Source organism: Gambusia affinis, linkage group LG14, assembly GCF_019740435.1.
Source record: "Gambusia affinis linkage group LG14, SWU_Gaff_1.0, whole genome shotgun sequence".
Taxonomy (NCBI): Eukaryota; Metazoa; Chordata; class Actinopteri; order Cyprinodontiformes; family Poeciliidae; genus Gambusia; species Gambusia affinis.
In genome coordinates, this window is record NC_057881.1 from 11,659,805 (window position 1) to 11,676,671 (window position 16,867).

At 35.6% G+C, this 16,867-nt stretch overlaps 1 protein-coding gene across 1 annotated transcript in view; it reads left to right on the forward strand.

Annotated features, from left to right (window-relative positions):
* The window catches only part of LOC122844081 (CUB and sushi domain-containing protein 3-like), a 475,440-nt gene that overhangs the window by 338,679 nt on the left and 119,894 nt on the right, over positions 1-16,867 (forward strand). Inside the window, exons 14-15 of the mRNA XM_044139260.1 lie at positions 3,319-3,422; positions 4,130-4,242. Of these exons, the coding sequence (XP_043995195.1) occupies positions 3,319-3,422; positions 4,130-4,242 (217 nt within the window). The remainder of the gene's footprint in view (positions 1-3,318; positions 3,423-4,129; positions 4,243-16,867) is intronic.

The window sequence follows — 16,867 nt, forward strand, 5'->3', positions numbered from 1 at the left end:
GTCAGCTGTAAGGCGCCTGCTGCCTCTGGTGTTTTATATTACCTGGATTTTTCAGTGGTTATTTATCAGTATCCCATTTGGGTTGTTGCGGTTTCCAATCTGCCTACACTGGGCTCAGACTTTTGCTAAATGACATCTAAATGCACTTAGATGAGTCAAAATTTCTTCATTCCAGCCAGATTATTAAAGGTCAGCTGTAGCACCATAGCTTTCTTACATTGTTATTGCAAGATATGAGCTACACGAGTGGAACACAGTGAGGAGTTGAAACTGTTGAAATAATACATTGAAATATATTGACAGAAAGGCTGTGCAACTCCACAGTGCTTTATTTCATTCTCTGCTGCACAAAATAAAACTAAAGTCTACTAGTTGCATTTTGACAAGCCCTAATGTTTTTAGTAAAACTTTCTGCACAAAAGTCCCACACAACATATTCTTCTGTGCAAGTGGACTTTTAAATTTGAACATTTATCAAAAAGGTAAATGCATAAACATTATTTATGCATTTACTAATTCATCCTACAACATTAATTAACAAACAAGGGTAGAAGGAAAGAGTTGAACTGGTATGGAAAACATAATCACAAAGGACACTTTTGGCTTAACTTTAAATTAATATTTCAGTTACTGATAAATTTCTTGTTATTTTTAGATATGTCAATTTATGTCAAAAAATATGCCACCAAACCATTTCAATAAATCCTAATATCAGTATAAAGCAAACTAATGTAGTTCAAACGTCAAACTTGTACTAAATATGCAGTCATTACACACAGATCGACATGCTTTAAACACTTAGTTCTAAAATGTTTGATAAGTTTCAGAATGCTTAATCATTACTCAAGACCAATAGGAAATGATATAGAATTTTGAAGTTTTTGGTTTATGTAACGGAGTATACAAGTAATACTTAGATTGTCATCCACCAGACAGTCACTTAGCCAGGGAGGGCAAGTCATAAATGGCGATTTCTCAAACGCTAGCTTTATGTTTTTGGTAAGTTAAGTGGAAGGGAAAATTTGGTAGAAAAATGTGCACAAGCAACAAGGATAGTCACAGACTTGGAGAAATCGTATGGCAAATTTTCAAACTTGGGGGCTTACAATTGTATGGCCATGGCTGTCATTCATAGCCACCACACACAGATGTATTCAGGTTACGAGCCAAAACTGTCACATTCCTTGCATGAAGCCACTTCTGAACCAGCAACATCAGAAGCTCATTTACCTGAGATAACAAGTGAAAAGACTCTACTTCAATCTGGAGGAAAAGTGGAGCTTGAAGTTCAGTGTGAAGTTTCCACATTTAGTGACTTTTCAGAGAGCTATGCCTTCTGCTGGTGTTGGTTCACTATGTTCTCTCAAGTCCAAGTTCTCGATGCTGCCATCAGTGGAAGTTTTAGAGGATGTCCTCTTTCCCTCCATGGATAAACTGGAGATGCTAAATTCATTTTCCAGCAAAACCTGTCACCAGCCCACACTTCAAAAAGTAGTGGACATTAAAGCAGTACCTGATTCAATGTCTAATGTTGCCACTGTTCTTCATTATCGTTCAAACTCTCCTGACCCAAACCCCATAGGGAGTCTAGGAAGTATTGTTAAGGTATAGATGTTTGAAACTAAATCCAACATGCTGTCAAGCTGAAGGTACACGTGCTGTCATCTAGGGGAGGACATGTCGTACCAGCATATTGTCTAGAGAATGTTTATCACTAAAGTTATTGTAAAGTGGGACTTGTGAATTTGTCACTTCTTTAGGTGTAAGGCTCTTGTCGTGCTCGTGAGATGAAATATTTAATTCTGATCTTCATCCTTACTCAACGATCAGGTTTCCTTTGACTTGACTTGACTTCTTAACCTCTATGTAGAGATGACCTGCTTATGCTTGGTGGGGTTACATCTGTTGTAATTTCATAATGTAGATCTACTGGCCTATGAAGGCGAAATCTGCTGAGATCAAATAAAGAACTGACTAAGGAAATAAAAACTCTATTTTTAATAGAGCAGCTTCAGTGGTACAGTGTGTGTACAGAAAAGTGCTAGGGCAAAATCTAAGGAAGATAATTACCATTTGAATTACAAATAGAGAAATAAAAGGACACTGAAATGCTTGTCAAAAATAAATTCAGTGCTCAGTGTTCGCGTTACAGAAAGAAAAGGAGCCCGTATGATGTTTTTTAGATATTTTTGAAGTCCACCCTCAGAATATTGAATCAGGAAATCTGAAATAAGGCACAAGGAAGGAGGAGGTAAAGTGCAGTTTTAATCTTCCCTGAGGCCCGGGTCAAAATTCGAGTTTGAAATATTCTCAACCTCTACTCTCAGAGCATCAAAGATGTTCTCATTATTCCCCCCATTGCTCTTTTCCTCTGTCCTCCACATTTCCATCTGCCTCCATCTTCTTCCTTACCCTCCATCAAATCTCTCACCATTCTCTCTTCTCTACTGCCAAATGTGTTTCTCTCTGGTCTTAGATGAAACTGAAAGTGTGATTTAATAATTTCTGATCAGACTTTTGAGCTGTGTGCAGCTCTGACTGCTGAACATAGGTGCTCCTCTTCAATCTTTATCAAGAAATTCACATGACTCATCTTTGGGCATTTGAGACAGATGCACTTTATATGACAGGAAACCCATGTTAACCTGTGTAATTAGAAAAAGAATATGAGCACAGTTTTTCCTGACACATTGACATTGTAGTTTAAATTAATATGTTTTAGTCAGAGGAGTTTTTATGTTTCATACTGACCAAAGTCATGGACCTGATTTTACAAGCAGATGAAACATTGCTTATTCTGGAAATAATTCTCAGAATCAGTCAAAACGATAGATTAAGAAGTGGCACTGTTGTAATAATACTATTAAGATGATTAAAAAAAACACTGGGAAAACTACATTTTTCAGATTTGTGGTAGTAAAGGTTGTGGGTATCTTCTGCCACTGTGTAGAAACAGAACTCTGACAGCAAAGCAAACCACCTTAAAACTGATGGATCTAATGCAGTTTGACAACAATTGGAAGTCTGAGTGTAGCTTTCTAAATCACATTAAATCACATTAGAAGTCTCCCTTTCACAGCTTTATTTTTATGAAATGGCTGGACACGTTGGGGAAGAATAGGTGGCTCTACGTTTTCCAACACGACAGCAAAGGGTCTTTGTAATAGGAGCATAATCCTTTAGACATTTGTAGGTTTGTGTAAGAATGGGTGAAGGCCATTTTTACAAAAGTGCATTGAATCGTCAACAAAATAAAAAAATCAATCCTTCATTTATTTCTTTGAACTGAAATTTGAATGCATATATTTTTTGTTTTAGGTGATCCAAATCAACTTTGAGGAGTTTGACCTGGAGATAGCCTATGACACTCTGACTATAGGAGATGGAGGAGAGGTGGGAGATCCTACAACTATACTTCAGGTGTAAGTATTATGTTATCCTCCTAACATGATTTAATTTTCTTGGCTTAATATTAGTAATTTCACTTTTTGTGCTATTTTTTTTTAAGAAATATGGAGTGCAAAAATAAAGTATAGCATGAAAGCATCAATACAGCGTTGGTCTTTTGCTTGAACAATATGAATGTGCTATATGGTAACTCTTGCCTTCAAATGTTAATTTTTTTACAGCAAAAATTATTTTTAAGAGACTTTAGCTGTTTATATCACTTCACATGATCACAGATTAGATGAAAACATATTATATGTAGTTATTGTTTTTATTTTTCTAACATTATTTTTAATTTTGGGTCTTGATTTTAATTTAAATCACTTAAGTCTCTCAGCTTTTTGGCATCTTGATTCATGGAGCGTGTGATTCTTTTTTTTTTTTTTAGATTCATAAATGTGTAAAAAGTAACTTAATTTTGACTGTTCAATGACTTTGGAGAAGTTTAAAAATTATATATCTTCATTTAGTTAGTTTCAAACAGCATTGTAAGTTCAATCAAAAATACTAATACTATACTTTAAAGCATTATTCAAAGCTTTGAGCTACAGTTTAGTATGTTCAGGCTATTTATTCACACTCCAAAGGTCACTTGAGAAATTGATTGCAGTGATGAAAATTGTACTTTTTATAATGTAATTATGATGGCAGCAATTTAATAGTGATGCATTTTGTGCTCTAGCTTATCAGGCAGCTTTGTGCCTGACCTGATTGTCAGCATGACCCACCAGATGTGGCTCCACCTCCAGTCCGATGAGAGTGTTGGATCTATAGGATTTAAGATCAATTACAAAGGTAAGGAATGAACATAAATGTGTGTGAGCATTTGTTTTGCTGTTGTTGCTTTTGCTTTTCTACTACTGCGTACTAACATGGTCTTTTTTGAACTAGACATCATGCTAGGTCCATTCTGATCTAGACATACTCCAATTCAGATATTTGGTGTTCAGATACTAATCTCTAAATGAAAATGTTCCCCCTTAAACTATTTTTCCCATCTAGAATCTTTTCCAGATACAGTTAGTGTTGTGTTTATGTTGTTTAAAGCTGTTTTGAGTAAACCTTAGGCACAGTCAACTATGGTTAAGATAAAAGCTATTATTCTCATGACAGATTTAAGTTTAAAGTAATCTTTTAATTTTATAAACATGTTTGTTCTGACTGGTGGTAAGCCAGGATCCTGACTGCAGTAGACCAACACTTAGGGTGATTGTAAAGAGGCATCCCCAAGCTAAAAGACTTGTTTCCACTGATATTTAATGATTTGCTAAATCATTAAATATCAGTGGAAACATATAAAGTCTGCTCAGCTGATTTGTCCTTGATTGTTGACAAAGGCATAAATAATTTTCAATAAAAATCAGATGCTTATTTTTCTACTCCTTGAACAGTTTTATTTTATTTATTTTTTTGTTCAACCCTTTGAGAGATACCCGTCTCATTTGCTGTCAGAAACAAACCTGTTGAGTGAATGGAATACATTTTCTAAATCCAAATCTGCCAGTGTATGCATATGTTTAGGCTTACCTGCCAGTATGAATGTGATTCTGAAATCCCTGTCTACTTGATATCAATTTGTGATTTCATTTCTTGTTTGACCTGAAAGATGAAACAGCTGGGTTCAGTTTAACACAAAATATGTTCTGTGTTTTGATGCCTAGATAAATTATTTCTTGCTGAATTCCCATTGAATGAGAGCTGTGACCTCTTTTGATCAGACAGTCGAAGTGAGTTTTTGATTTGTTGGATGATGTGGATTTTTTAAAAAAAAGTAAAAAATAAAGGCTTTTGTTGCTACCTGAGCTTTTATCTTAAAATCAACTGGGAACAAAGTATCTATTCTCGATGTCAACTTGTCGTTTAAAGTACTAAAAATATTAACCTTTTCTGACTCTCCTGTTTGATAGATGGGTTGTTCATTTGATCACATTCCATGAAACATGGGAAAGAGCTCTGCTGCACAAAATAACTTTGCCTCATTTAGATGTCATCATCTGTGGATTTACACATGCAGACAAAAAGGACCAACGAGCCTGCAATGATGGATGGATAGATGGATAGATAGATAGATAGATAGATAGATAGATAGATAGATAGATAGATAGATAGATAGATAGATGGATGGATGGATGGATGGATGGATGGATGGATGGATGGATGGATGGATAGATGGATAGATGGATAGATGGATAGATAGATAGATAGATAGATAGATAGATAGATAGATAGATAGATAGATAGATAGATAGATAGATAGATAGATAGATAGATAGATAGATAGATAGATTTCAAGTAATATTTCATATATCCTGGTAGGACATAAGTCATCAGCATAAAAACAAATAAAAGCTCTACACACATACATCCATTCTGACATTTTCTAAGTAGCATATATAAGAACATGAACACACAACCTACTGACGTTCAACATTAAAATAGTCAAAGAAAAAGAGAAAGAAATCTTCCATGATCCAGTAACTTAGTCCAACTGTCTGGTTGATCGATTTGAGTTCAATTGGGCGTACTATACAGAGAAACCCCTCAGGCATTATCTCTGAGGCAGGAACTGCAATCAAATTCCACAATTCAAAAGTAATGTCTGATTTTCATCAGTTAATTTTCAGTAGTACAAACAATTTTGTCAACATCTTCAAAAGCAAATGACTCAGTCACAATGCAATCACTTTCAAACAAAACTTAATAAAGTGCTGTCAGATACAGTTCTTCTCGTTTACCATTGTTGCGTCTCCAGATAGTGTCCAAGAGATGATGATAATAGAGTTCATTAATAAATGTGACTTGAGCCTCCTGAAAGAAACAAAAAACAGGTTAACACCTCTATTTCCCAAATTGGAGTAAAATCGTAACCAAAAATACCTCAACAAGATAAATGAGATCACAAAACCAAACAAATGCTTTCTCTAATCAAAAGGAACAACCATCTATAAGTCCTAACCTACTTAGAAAGAGCAAAACAGTCACCCTCATCTCAAAGAAGTAAACACAGAAAATAAAATACCATCTTTCTCAGAGGAGTGAAAAACATAACACTCCTTTCTGGTCATGAACAACTTCCCCTTCCCCATTTCCACCCCGTCATGCACACACCCTAAATTAAAATCATATCAAGCAAGAAAATATTCCTGATATTATTAAAATAAAAATGACATTGATGCTTTTTTGTCCCATTAAAGAAGCATATAACATTATAAATAGATATGAAAGAACCAATCCGTTTCAGAGCTCCACAGTATTTGTATCTTCTTTTTGTTCTTTTTGTTTATGCAGTGCCTCACATAACTTTTCGTACACCTTAAAAAGTATTCACTTCATCACTTTGCAGTTGCAAGTGTTTTTGTGACATTTTAAGTTAGACAGTACAACAGTTCACTGAGAGGCAGTTTTTTCCCCCCCTCATTCTGTCAGTTTCCTTGTTACTTTTTGAAAGGTTATAAAATAATTATTTGCACACTGGGTAAAACAACAAGATGTGCAATTAAAATTCTAGTTGTAATTTCTTCACAGTGTCTCTATTATATGACTGTTACTCACAGAGCAGACATTGGCTCACTCTCATCTCTAAAATTAACAGAAAATGTTAAAATTTCTCACACAAACTCAGACGGTGTGAAGAGAAAAAAAAAATCTACGGTAGCTCTTCCTGAATCACTCGTCATTACCTCACTTCGTCTCACATCATTGTGGGTGACCATTCTAATTGCAAAATTATTTCTGTAACCGTTTCATTTCGCACAAATTACTTAAAAGTGATCCCCTTAATCCATAGTCACCCACTCAGAATAATGTCACAGCAGGCAGTGGGGTGAGAGCAAGGAAGCTTTCAAATTGAGGGGGAGGAATTGTCGAATCAGAGAGCTGGTGAGACAAATGCCTGGTGTTGGCAGCTGGAATTTTCTCAAAGTCCTGCTGACTGTGCATCAAAATGAAGCTGGGAAACATCTACTACCAGCTTGATGCCTGTATTAAAATTCAGTAGTTTCCTGAAAAAAATAAAATTGAAATATGGAACTAAATGTTAGCATGTATATTAATCTGCCAGCGTTTTCTCATATAACCTGCATGTTCTGCCATGCCACAAGAGGCAAAGAGAGCGATGAGAAATACTTTTAATACATCTTTAATGCTGAGGTATGAACTTTAGAAATTATTTTTTGTGTCTGAAACTGTGCTGAGTTACATAAAAGTGGTTAAATGTGTAAAAGAAGAGGTAATATGAAAAGAGGCAATACAAAATTAAATGACAAAACATAATAGCTCATTTTCATTTTACCTGCCTGGCCACTTGGACATATACTATCCAGAGCTCTGTTCAATACATAATTCTTGCTTTGGGACTCTTTATTCTTTTCCTCATCAATGTTTTTATTCTGCCATTTACTTGGTCACTATGATCTTACCTTCTCATTCCCTTTGTCATTTGTCTGAACTGAACCAAGTCTTACTCAAAGTGGATGTCCCCCCTTTTAATACTCTGACATTAATGGATTTGAGCATGACTTTTGACCATGTTGCCCCACCGCAATGTTTTCAAAAGCCAGAGATAAAAACTGAGGAGTAACAATGTTAAAGTTGTTTGATATTGTTTGAGGGTTTTTTTAATGTTCATTTACTAAATTTCTTTAGTGAAAGTTTGTCTGTTTCAGGATTGAAATGTGTAGCAAGCACAGTTCAACTCTGTTACTAGCTTGATAGTGAAAGATTTTTATGTTGATGTTCTTTTGTTACAACTTTACAAGGGTGATAGGTCCAGGGTGAGGAGGTTTTAAAGCACTTTTGAAACCTTATTCTGCACAGTGTTCAGTAGAACAGTTACCCTATTTTTTATGTAATTTTTTATTTTTTCAAATTGTCCTTACATGTTGGATCAATTACTTTGAGGTAGCTTTTAATGTTGCTTTTGATAATTTGGGGTTTTAAAATGCAACATGTTTATAAAATTATACCTATTGGATTTTCGTTGGATTATTAGTTTTCAGAATCCCAGTGCACTGAAATGTAATCCATACAGAATATCTGAATACGCATTTAACAATTAGCCAATGAATAATGGTAACCTTCTCACTTATATCCAAATACTGGCAAAGGTTCTATCAGCAGTCAGTGCAAGATAAATGTGTTTGTCCCACGGTGGCTGGGTTCATCACCCATAAGATTTACTATGAAGGTAGGTGGTTTTGTGAGATGTATGATTTTTTTCCTGACAAATATAGGAGAACAACGGGGACAGGCAAGCTTGGTAGATGTGTATGGGATTGTGCTGCTAAAGCCATATCCTTGGGCCTTGGTTATGAAATATAAACATTATCAGCAGCCTTGCTGCTAAATCACCTGGACATAGTACAGTGTTTGTGTGTTTCTATATGTGTGCATGTGTGTTGGACAGCTCTTCCATCTGTGAGCCAACGAAGCACTACCAACAAGTCACTCACCTCTTTCCCTCCTAACATTCGCCCTCCATTCCCCTCACTCTGTCTCTGTGAGTCTCATTTTTCCTCATTAGACATCTGTCTATCCACCTTCTTGTTGCCTTCCTGTCGGTCAGGTTCTCTCTAATGGACTGTTTTTTTTTTTTGTTTTGTTTTCCACATCTCTCCCCTGTTTCTATCTCTCTCGCTCTCACATTGTCTCTTTTAGAAATTCCTTATCCTTAGTGTTGTTTGTCAAATGACCTCCATGGCATTTTTTTGCTCTTTTAAACAAGTTTGGTCTTCATTTGTCTCTGTGATTCTACATTTCTCACAGTCTCTGCATTTGTCTGTTTTTTGTGTCACCATTCATTTATTATTAAAGCCAAGGCCACCAAGAAGCCTTTTGACTAAACCCTTTTTGGCCGCCATACAAATCTTACACAATCCACACATGCACACAGTTCATTTCACTGCTTAACAATGTTATTACTTTCAGTCGTCAACTTTTTGAAGACTTGAATTGGCATCCTTTTTCACTTCTCCAACCTCAACTATTATTTATTTTAACCTCAAATTGTATTGTTTAGATAATACATTCACCCGTTCAAGCTTTCCTCTACTATTTCAGAGACTCATTGTTTAAATATGAAAATATTTGCAAATGGTCAGAGGTGAGGAAAATTGGCTCCTTAACTACTGTATTAAATTATGAAGACAAATAGCCATAAAAAATATATAAACAACAAATATACTACAACTTATTCCCCCGATAGACATTTGGATGATTATGAATAATTTTTATGATCTGTGATCGCATCAAAACAACTATGAACAACATCCTGCTGAGATTCTTATCTCTCATATAACCACTTTTCCTTCCAGTAGACTAAGAGTAGATTGCAGAAAATTGCTTCACGTTATCTGTTGTGAAATTGGGTACAGTATGTCCCCAAATATGGTGCAAAGTAGAAACCAGGAAGGAGGTAATTTTCCCTGTATTAAGTCAAACTGGGTTCTTAAAATCAAAGTGTAGTCCTACATAAGGGGCTTCACATAAATTGGTGGGTGGGTGCCTTTGTGACACACTGAATAAGCCTTGCTACAGACGGCTGTGGATTTCCACAGCTATTTGGTGGCACCGTTGGCTACCAAAGAATATTTCAAAATACATATCTGTCACACATCTATGCTTGAATATGTATCTGGGTAAATCAGTTTAGATGTTTTGTTGATCTCTACCTACTCTATACATTTGCAGACAGAAATTTAGGCTTATACTGTATGGAGGTCATCGATCAGCAGCAAATTTAAAGTCCTGTTATAGATTCTAAATTAAATTAAGATTTGGATTATTTTAATTGCGCTATTGTAACACATAAAAAGTTATCTAATTCCATTCCTTTTTAGCTCTGGCTGTATGTTGTGGGTCATTGTCCAGTTGGAAAGTGAACCTGGGCCACAGTCTAATGTTTTCTGGGTTTACTTCTTTTCCCTTGCTGAGGAAAAGGCTTAGCCCAGCACATGCCACTACTACATTACACCACTGCTTTTGTGTGTTCAGGGTGATCTGCTGTGGCTCTTTTTCACCTAACAGGATTTTAAATTTGGGTCATGCAACTCACTTTTGATCTCATCCGACAAGAGGATCATCTTCCAAATTGTCAATGCATCCCATGGCTTTTGGAAAACTGCACTCAGCACTTCTTAACTCTTTTTTTAGAGGTTGAAGGGGGTTCGTCTTGACATTTTTTCATAAAGCCAGATTTGTACAACTGAGTTGTCCTGTCAAAGGACTTTCATATCTGAGCTGTGGATTTCTGTTGTACCTCCAGAATGGTTATGGGTCTTTGACTGCTTCCCCTTTTTGATGCTTTTCTTGCCTGACATCCCAGTTTAGGTGATCAGCCCTGTACCAGTAAACTTTAGCCTTACCATTTCCATTTAGACTGTTTCATGCTGTATTGTTGGCATATTATTTCCCTTTTGACAATCTTTTAGAATACATTTAACAATTTAATATTCGATACATTTTCCCATGGTCTGCTCCAGCACTTCAGCTGAGGAGACAAAAATAACCAGGTGCAAAGTAGCCTCTTATTAGTTTAAGATGTGCCAAAATAGCCATCAGCCATGCATTATGCAAATTCTTTATATGGTAATGTTGTTATGTGAATAAAGAAAAGGCATGCCTTAGGCATTTCAGTTGAATGGTTTATGTGGAAAAGGGTAAGTCCCTTTAGTGTGATTTCTAACATTGTCCACAATTTTCAACCGTAAAGGAAAAAAATACAACCTGAGGGGTAGAGGGAAAACAAACAAATCATTTGTCAACTTTTTAAAATGAGGGGGAAAAAAAATTATTTTTTATGAATACATGAAAACATAACTCTTATGATGTTGATAAACCTGATTGTTTATTTTACTTTAGGTAAACAGCAAGAATTTGCCATAAACCAAATGCACCTGAATGAAACCGAAAGCTGGCACAAGAAATCTAGGTACTAAATTATCTAGACCTGTGTAGCTTTCAGATCATACTTTTTCACAAAATCAGTTACATGAAGGAATGCAATATTAACTTTGCAATTCAATTTTCAGCAATAAAACAAATACATTTACAGGCTTGATGTGTGGCCAGCACCAATTTCAGCTCCTCTTCTGTTTTTTTGTGTGATCAGTGATTTAAGCCCTCGGGACCTACAACCATATTCCATACTCACCACCTCATCTTGCTTGAGAGAGTTTAAGTGCTTCACCATTGTGGAGATTTGAGAACTCCACCACTGCTTTCTATAATTCAAAGGGAACAGCTGCCAGTTGGATTGATGTAGAAATGAATGTTAGGAGAAAACCCGCTGCTCCACTTTGGAGTACTAGATAATTCCTGCCATTTGAAACAGACACAGGTGCACATTTGCCCTCACTCATCCACTACTCACTGATGCATTGTTTTGACAAGGGATGTGGCCATTAAAGACACCTCAGATTGATTGGACTGCCAGGGAGGCAGCGGTGTGTGATGAATCTTTTAAGATGCCAGACATGAGGTCTGTGAAACAAGATAAAAGGACCATCAGTCAGAAATGGTCCAAACTAGATTATATAGTTCCTTTATTACATTCATTAAAAATGAGCGGCTGATGAGTGAGATTTGCAGAAGTAGAAGTTGAAACCAGCAGCAGTGGATAAATTAAAACCCAGTTGACAGAAGCATGACGCCATGCATCATTACTTTCATGTTTCTTTTAATTGTTAGAACCCTAATAAAACACCTACTGTCCCAATATTTGCACAAATTGTGAGTTTCACCATATTTTCCTGTAATGAGTCATTGGCTTTAGTCTTAGAATTTTCCGCTCTTCATTCTAAGACTGTTTTATACTGTTGTTTACTATTTACTATTGCTTACTTTTTCACTATTGTTGGAGACTATTGAGAGCAGCATATTCATCAATGGTTTGCTTAGAAGTCAGTTATTCCAAAGTGTGAAATGGTATATGTACTTACGTCATAAAATATGTATTAATCTAATACTTCCTCCTCATACATAGTAGAGGTTGAGCTGAAATATTTAAAACTCTGGAGAGATTTAAATTTATGTTGAATTGAATTTGTTTTCAGTCATAGATACAGTTTAAGTGTTTATTTGTAACAGTTAAAGTTATAAGCTTCAAAGAAATGGGGCACAATAAAGGTTATATACATAAGTTATTGACTACATTGTTCAAAATAGTTCCTAGTCCACCACCTGGCTGGTAATGTTACAATGGTAATTGTAATGTATTAGACTTCTTCATTTTTTTAATTTACTTTTAGACCACAATAATACTTGTATTTCTGTTTTTAAATCAATATCCACACACCTAAACATGTAATATTAAGTAATATTAGATATTTCAGGATTGTTGTAGTGATATGGCATTAAATAGTTTTAGCAAAACAGTGACCAATTCAACTTTATATAGATAAGAATTTAGCGGGAACCAGCAAACTAAATATTTTCCCAAGGTTGACGACTTTTATCCACCATTATCCAATATTCTAGATCCGCATCTGAGCTTCCCAAGTTTAATTATAATACATTCCATTTAGATTTTGAAATTAAATTACAGGTGGAAAAACAAACTGGAATGCTTCCAAAACTCAAAATGTTGAATTAGGAAAGTCACTAGCTAAACTATATTAACTAGATAAGACAGCACTGACCTAAAATTTAGAGGTGTGGATGGGAAGCATAAGCTCACCAATGTCTGTTATGATCACATAACTAACGGGCCACAGGGAATCACCATTCTCATCCAGATGATGTCATACAATATTGTCCTCATTAAGCACCACAACAAAAAATGAGCATGCCTTGCAACTACCTAATTCAGAACACATCAAACTTGTAAGATAATGTCTGGTAATAATGATGCACAGATTAATAAAGACCTGTTTGTGATTAACATTGGACACTTTGGGTTTCTGGTCATATAGCAGCACTGTAGTGCAAGTGGTAGAATATACCAAGTCATGTAACAGCATCCTTATGGCAAGTTCTTTGTGGATTAATTATAAATCCTTAACATTAGATATCATTTGGGTTACCAGCTCATAGCTTCCCACAAGAGTTTTCCTGTGCTTAGAATTAAATAAACTGATAAATATTTGAGATGGCACTAATTTGTTAACAAGCACCACCACGCAAACAATTTTACACCAGTTGTGTGACTATTTGACACTAGATATCTGTCATTTTGGATTTTGAAATTTGGAGAAATTGCTGTTTTTGCCCCTCTGCTTTTTTTGTATCTTTACAATTTAGGTAGAAAGCTCTTTTTAATTATCCTCAAAAAACGTTTACAGATGAAAAGACCAAAACTGCAGATCTCCAAAATGCTGAAGGGGAAAAGTTTAGTTACCTTAACTAAAAAAACATTGACTATCATTTATCCTTAATACAGGTTCTCATTTGCATAGGCTTGCCAACAAAACAATGAATTGGTCATTTTATGAATGCTGATATATTACATAAACTGTTTTCCTGCTGGTTAACGACAGAATGGATTGTAATCGTAAACAACTGTTGTAAAAGCGCATTACATTCACAGACATGCCCATCAAATGGTTATCTCAGGTTATAAAGACAGTTTCAGTAGGCTTTTTTTCCCATGTTGTACATTTTCTAATGCAAATCTCATTTTATTCTCCTTGTCATCAGTCTTGCATGACTTCTATTACCCAACACAAAACATTTTATGAAATACAAAAGCATGAAGTATTAATTCACTACATAACAAAAGATGTGGTGTATAACCTTGGAAGTGGGGACAAAGAGCATAAACATAGCTGGCTGCTTCCTTCTGAGCAAGCGTACATATGCGTGTGCTCCAGAGGGCGACCTGTGAAAGGCAGCACTTACTTAATCACACCAGCGTATACACAGTTTCATTTTCCACACATGAATTATTGACTATAATATTATGTATGTTCAGTAGCACTGAATCACCAAATTTGCCATTTACTCGTTGAAAACCCTGTGCTATAATGGCACTGTTACTGCCATTGCAAATTAAAAATACACATTGTGTGTTCCAAATGCATATGGCATTTGGTAACTAGGGAGATAAATGAAATGGACATTGATTTACCAGGCAATGTTGTCCCTATTTTGTACATACAAGATGCCATTTTCAGTGGTAATGAGTAATTTGAAAAACTCATTGAGAGGAAACACCAGATGGTTTAGAGCTCATTAGGCTCTTTGTGTTTACTTTAAGCTGAGGCGATATTTGAAAAATGTGGCTTTAACCTTTCCTATGTAGAGTCTTGGCAGGGTTTAATTGGTTTACTTTCTTGCTTTGATATTGTATTGTGCACTTAGGGCTAGATGTACTCCCACATTTGTTTGGTTTAGTGTTCACTTAGGTTTCATGGCATGTTTTTAGATTGGTGAAGGAAGCAACTGTTCCATACCAGTTGGGGGAAAAAAATGGCAAGAATGCCCTCGAGATATGGGTACTGCTGTTCTCTCGCCTGCCCCTTCTGCACAGTTTGTGACATGACATGTACACTGTGAAACCCTCTGATGATGCTTGAATTTGAGGCTTAATACAAGGTCATACACCAGAGTCTGGGAGGATTTTTTTTTCATTAGAAAGGATCATTTTGTGTCTATGTCAAAGAACGGAAACCAGTTGTTCTTGGTTTTCGTGGCATTCACTTGGAGTTATAGATATTTTACACACATAGTATTGAGATTGAACACATCTATGTTTTTCTTAATAAATATATGTTTTTTATTGGCATCTTGAAATAAAAATCACAGCAGATGTGGGGAACAACTAAATAAATTTTCACCAAAAAATACAAACCAAAACAAATTAGTCCATGAATCATGGTTAATAAACTGCAGTCATGTAGAAAATTAATTACAAGAGGTTCTTGTAATTTAAAGTCAGGTGTGAAACCCAGCCATCTCATGTGGAATTGACATGTCAATGAACCCCAAGGCTAACATTTCATTCTAAGTGGTCCTAGTATCTGCACATCGGTTCATGAATTCATGTTCATAAATTTTTATTTCATGTTTCTTGTTTCATGTGCGGTTCATGTGGCCTTGGTGTAAAAGTGGCTTCAGTGGCTAGTTGAACTAGAAAAGCATTATACAAGATCAGTTTATTACCATGTCCTTTTACCTTTAAGTCTTTGCAGAAATCTGAGACCAATGATTGGTTAGATTTGAGCTAAATGTATCCACGCTCCTTTATCATTTCTTTAATTATATAAATTTTGCCTTTACCATGTTCTGAAAAATAACCCCACAACATGATGTTTCAACTTCCAAAATTTGAAGTGTTTAATTTTGCTCTATACTTTACAGCAAATTTTGCACAAGCGTTTGCACGCTTTTTCTTTGGCAGTGGAGTGGAGTCTGTGAATATGCATAGACCCTAATGCAGTTCACTGTATTGCTTTGAAATGTGTTGTGAAAGCTTCTTTTGCAATACCTTGGTAATGACTAATCATTAGTTTGGACTAAATAAGCAGATGTCATTTATTTTATTTGCTTTACGATAATTTTGCACCTACCTTTGTTAATGATTCCAATACATATTCTTTGTTTCATTTTAGTTCATAAGCTGATCTGTTAATGAATTTGTAATTTTTTTTTCTGATTACTTGAGTGAAAACAAACATCTAAAAGTGTTACTTTCCTCTCTGTTATTTTGATGTTTAAACAAAACAAGAAAAACAGAGAGATTTATGAAGATGAAATTTGATGCATTATTTTTCTAACGCTCACCTCCCATCAAATCAGTTGTCAAAATCTCATCTGAATCCCTGCTTTGAGCCTGGCAGAGGCGAGGAAAAAAAATCCCAGTGTAATAACTGAGATAATTTTCATTCTGCAAAGCATCCTCTCTGATGTCTACAGTGTGAACAAGTCAATTTGAACCCCTCCCTTTCAGGTCAAAGAATCAGAAAACTACAGCATAATTAGAGTGGCTGAAGTTCACATTTCTTCCCCACACTGTTCAGGAGTACTAATGGACTTTGTATTCAATTGCTCTTCTCCTGTGGCTATTGTTGACATATTAGGTTATTATGCTGTGAAGTTTAATGTGTTTATCGCATCTTTGATTTCATTTTGGAAACACAGCTGAGCATGAAGCACAGCAGGTGGCCCTTTCTGGAATAAATCAAACATCACCCTGCGGAAACTGACTTCAGCGTTCCATCAGAATTCCGAATGTGGTGCCAAAATCAATTTCAGAATGGCGACGAAAAGGGAAACAGCCAATCAAAAAAAGTCTCATTATCTCTCCTGAAATGTATACCTTAGTCTGTAAAACCTTAGTATGTGCTGAGTTTTTTTTCCAATATATATCCATTCTGTGTGGTTGAACATCGACATATGTTTTCCCATGAACAATATGGTGTGGACATGATGAAATATTGTGGAACCAAATGGAATGAGGCTTAATATGCAATCGCAGAGGGAAAAA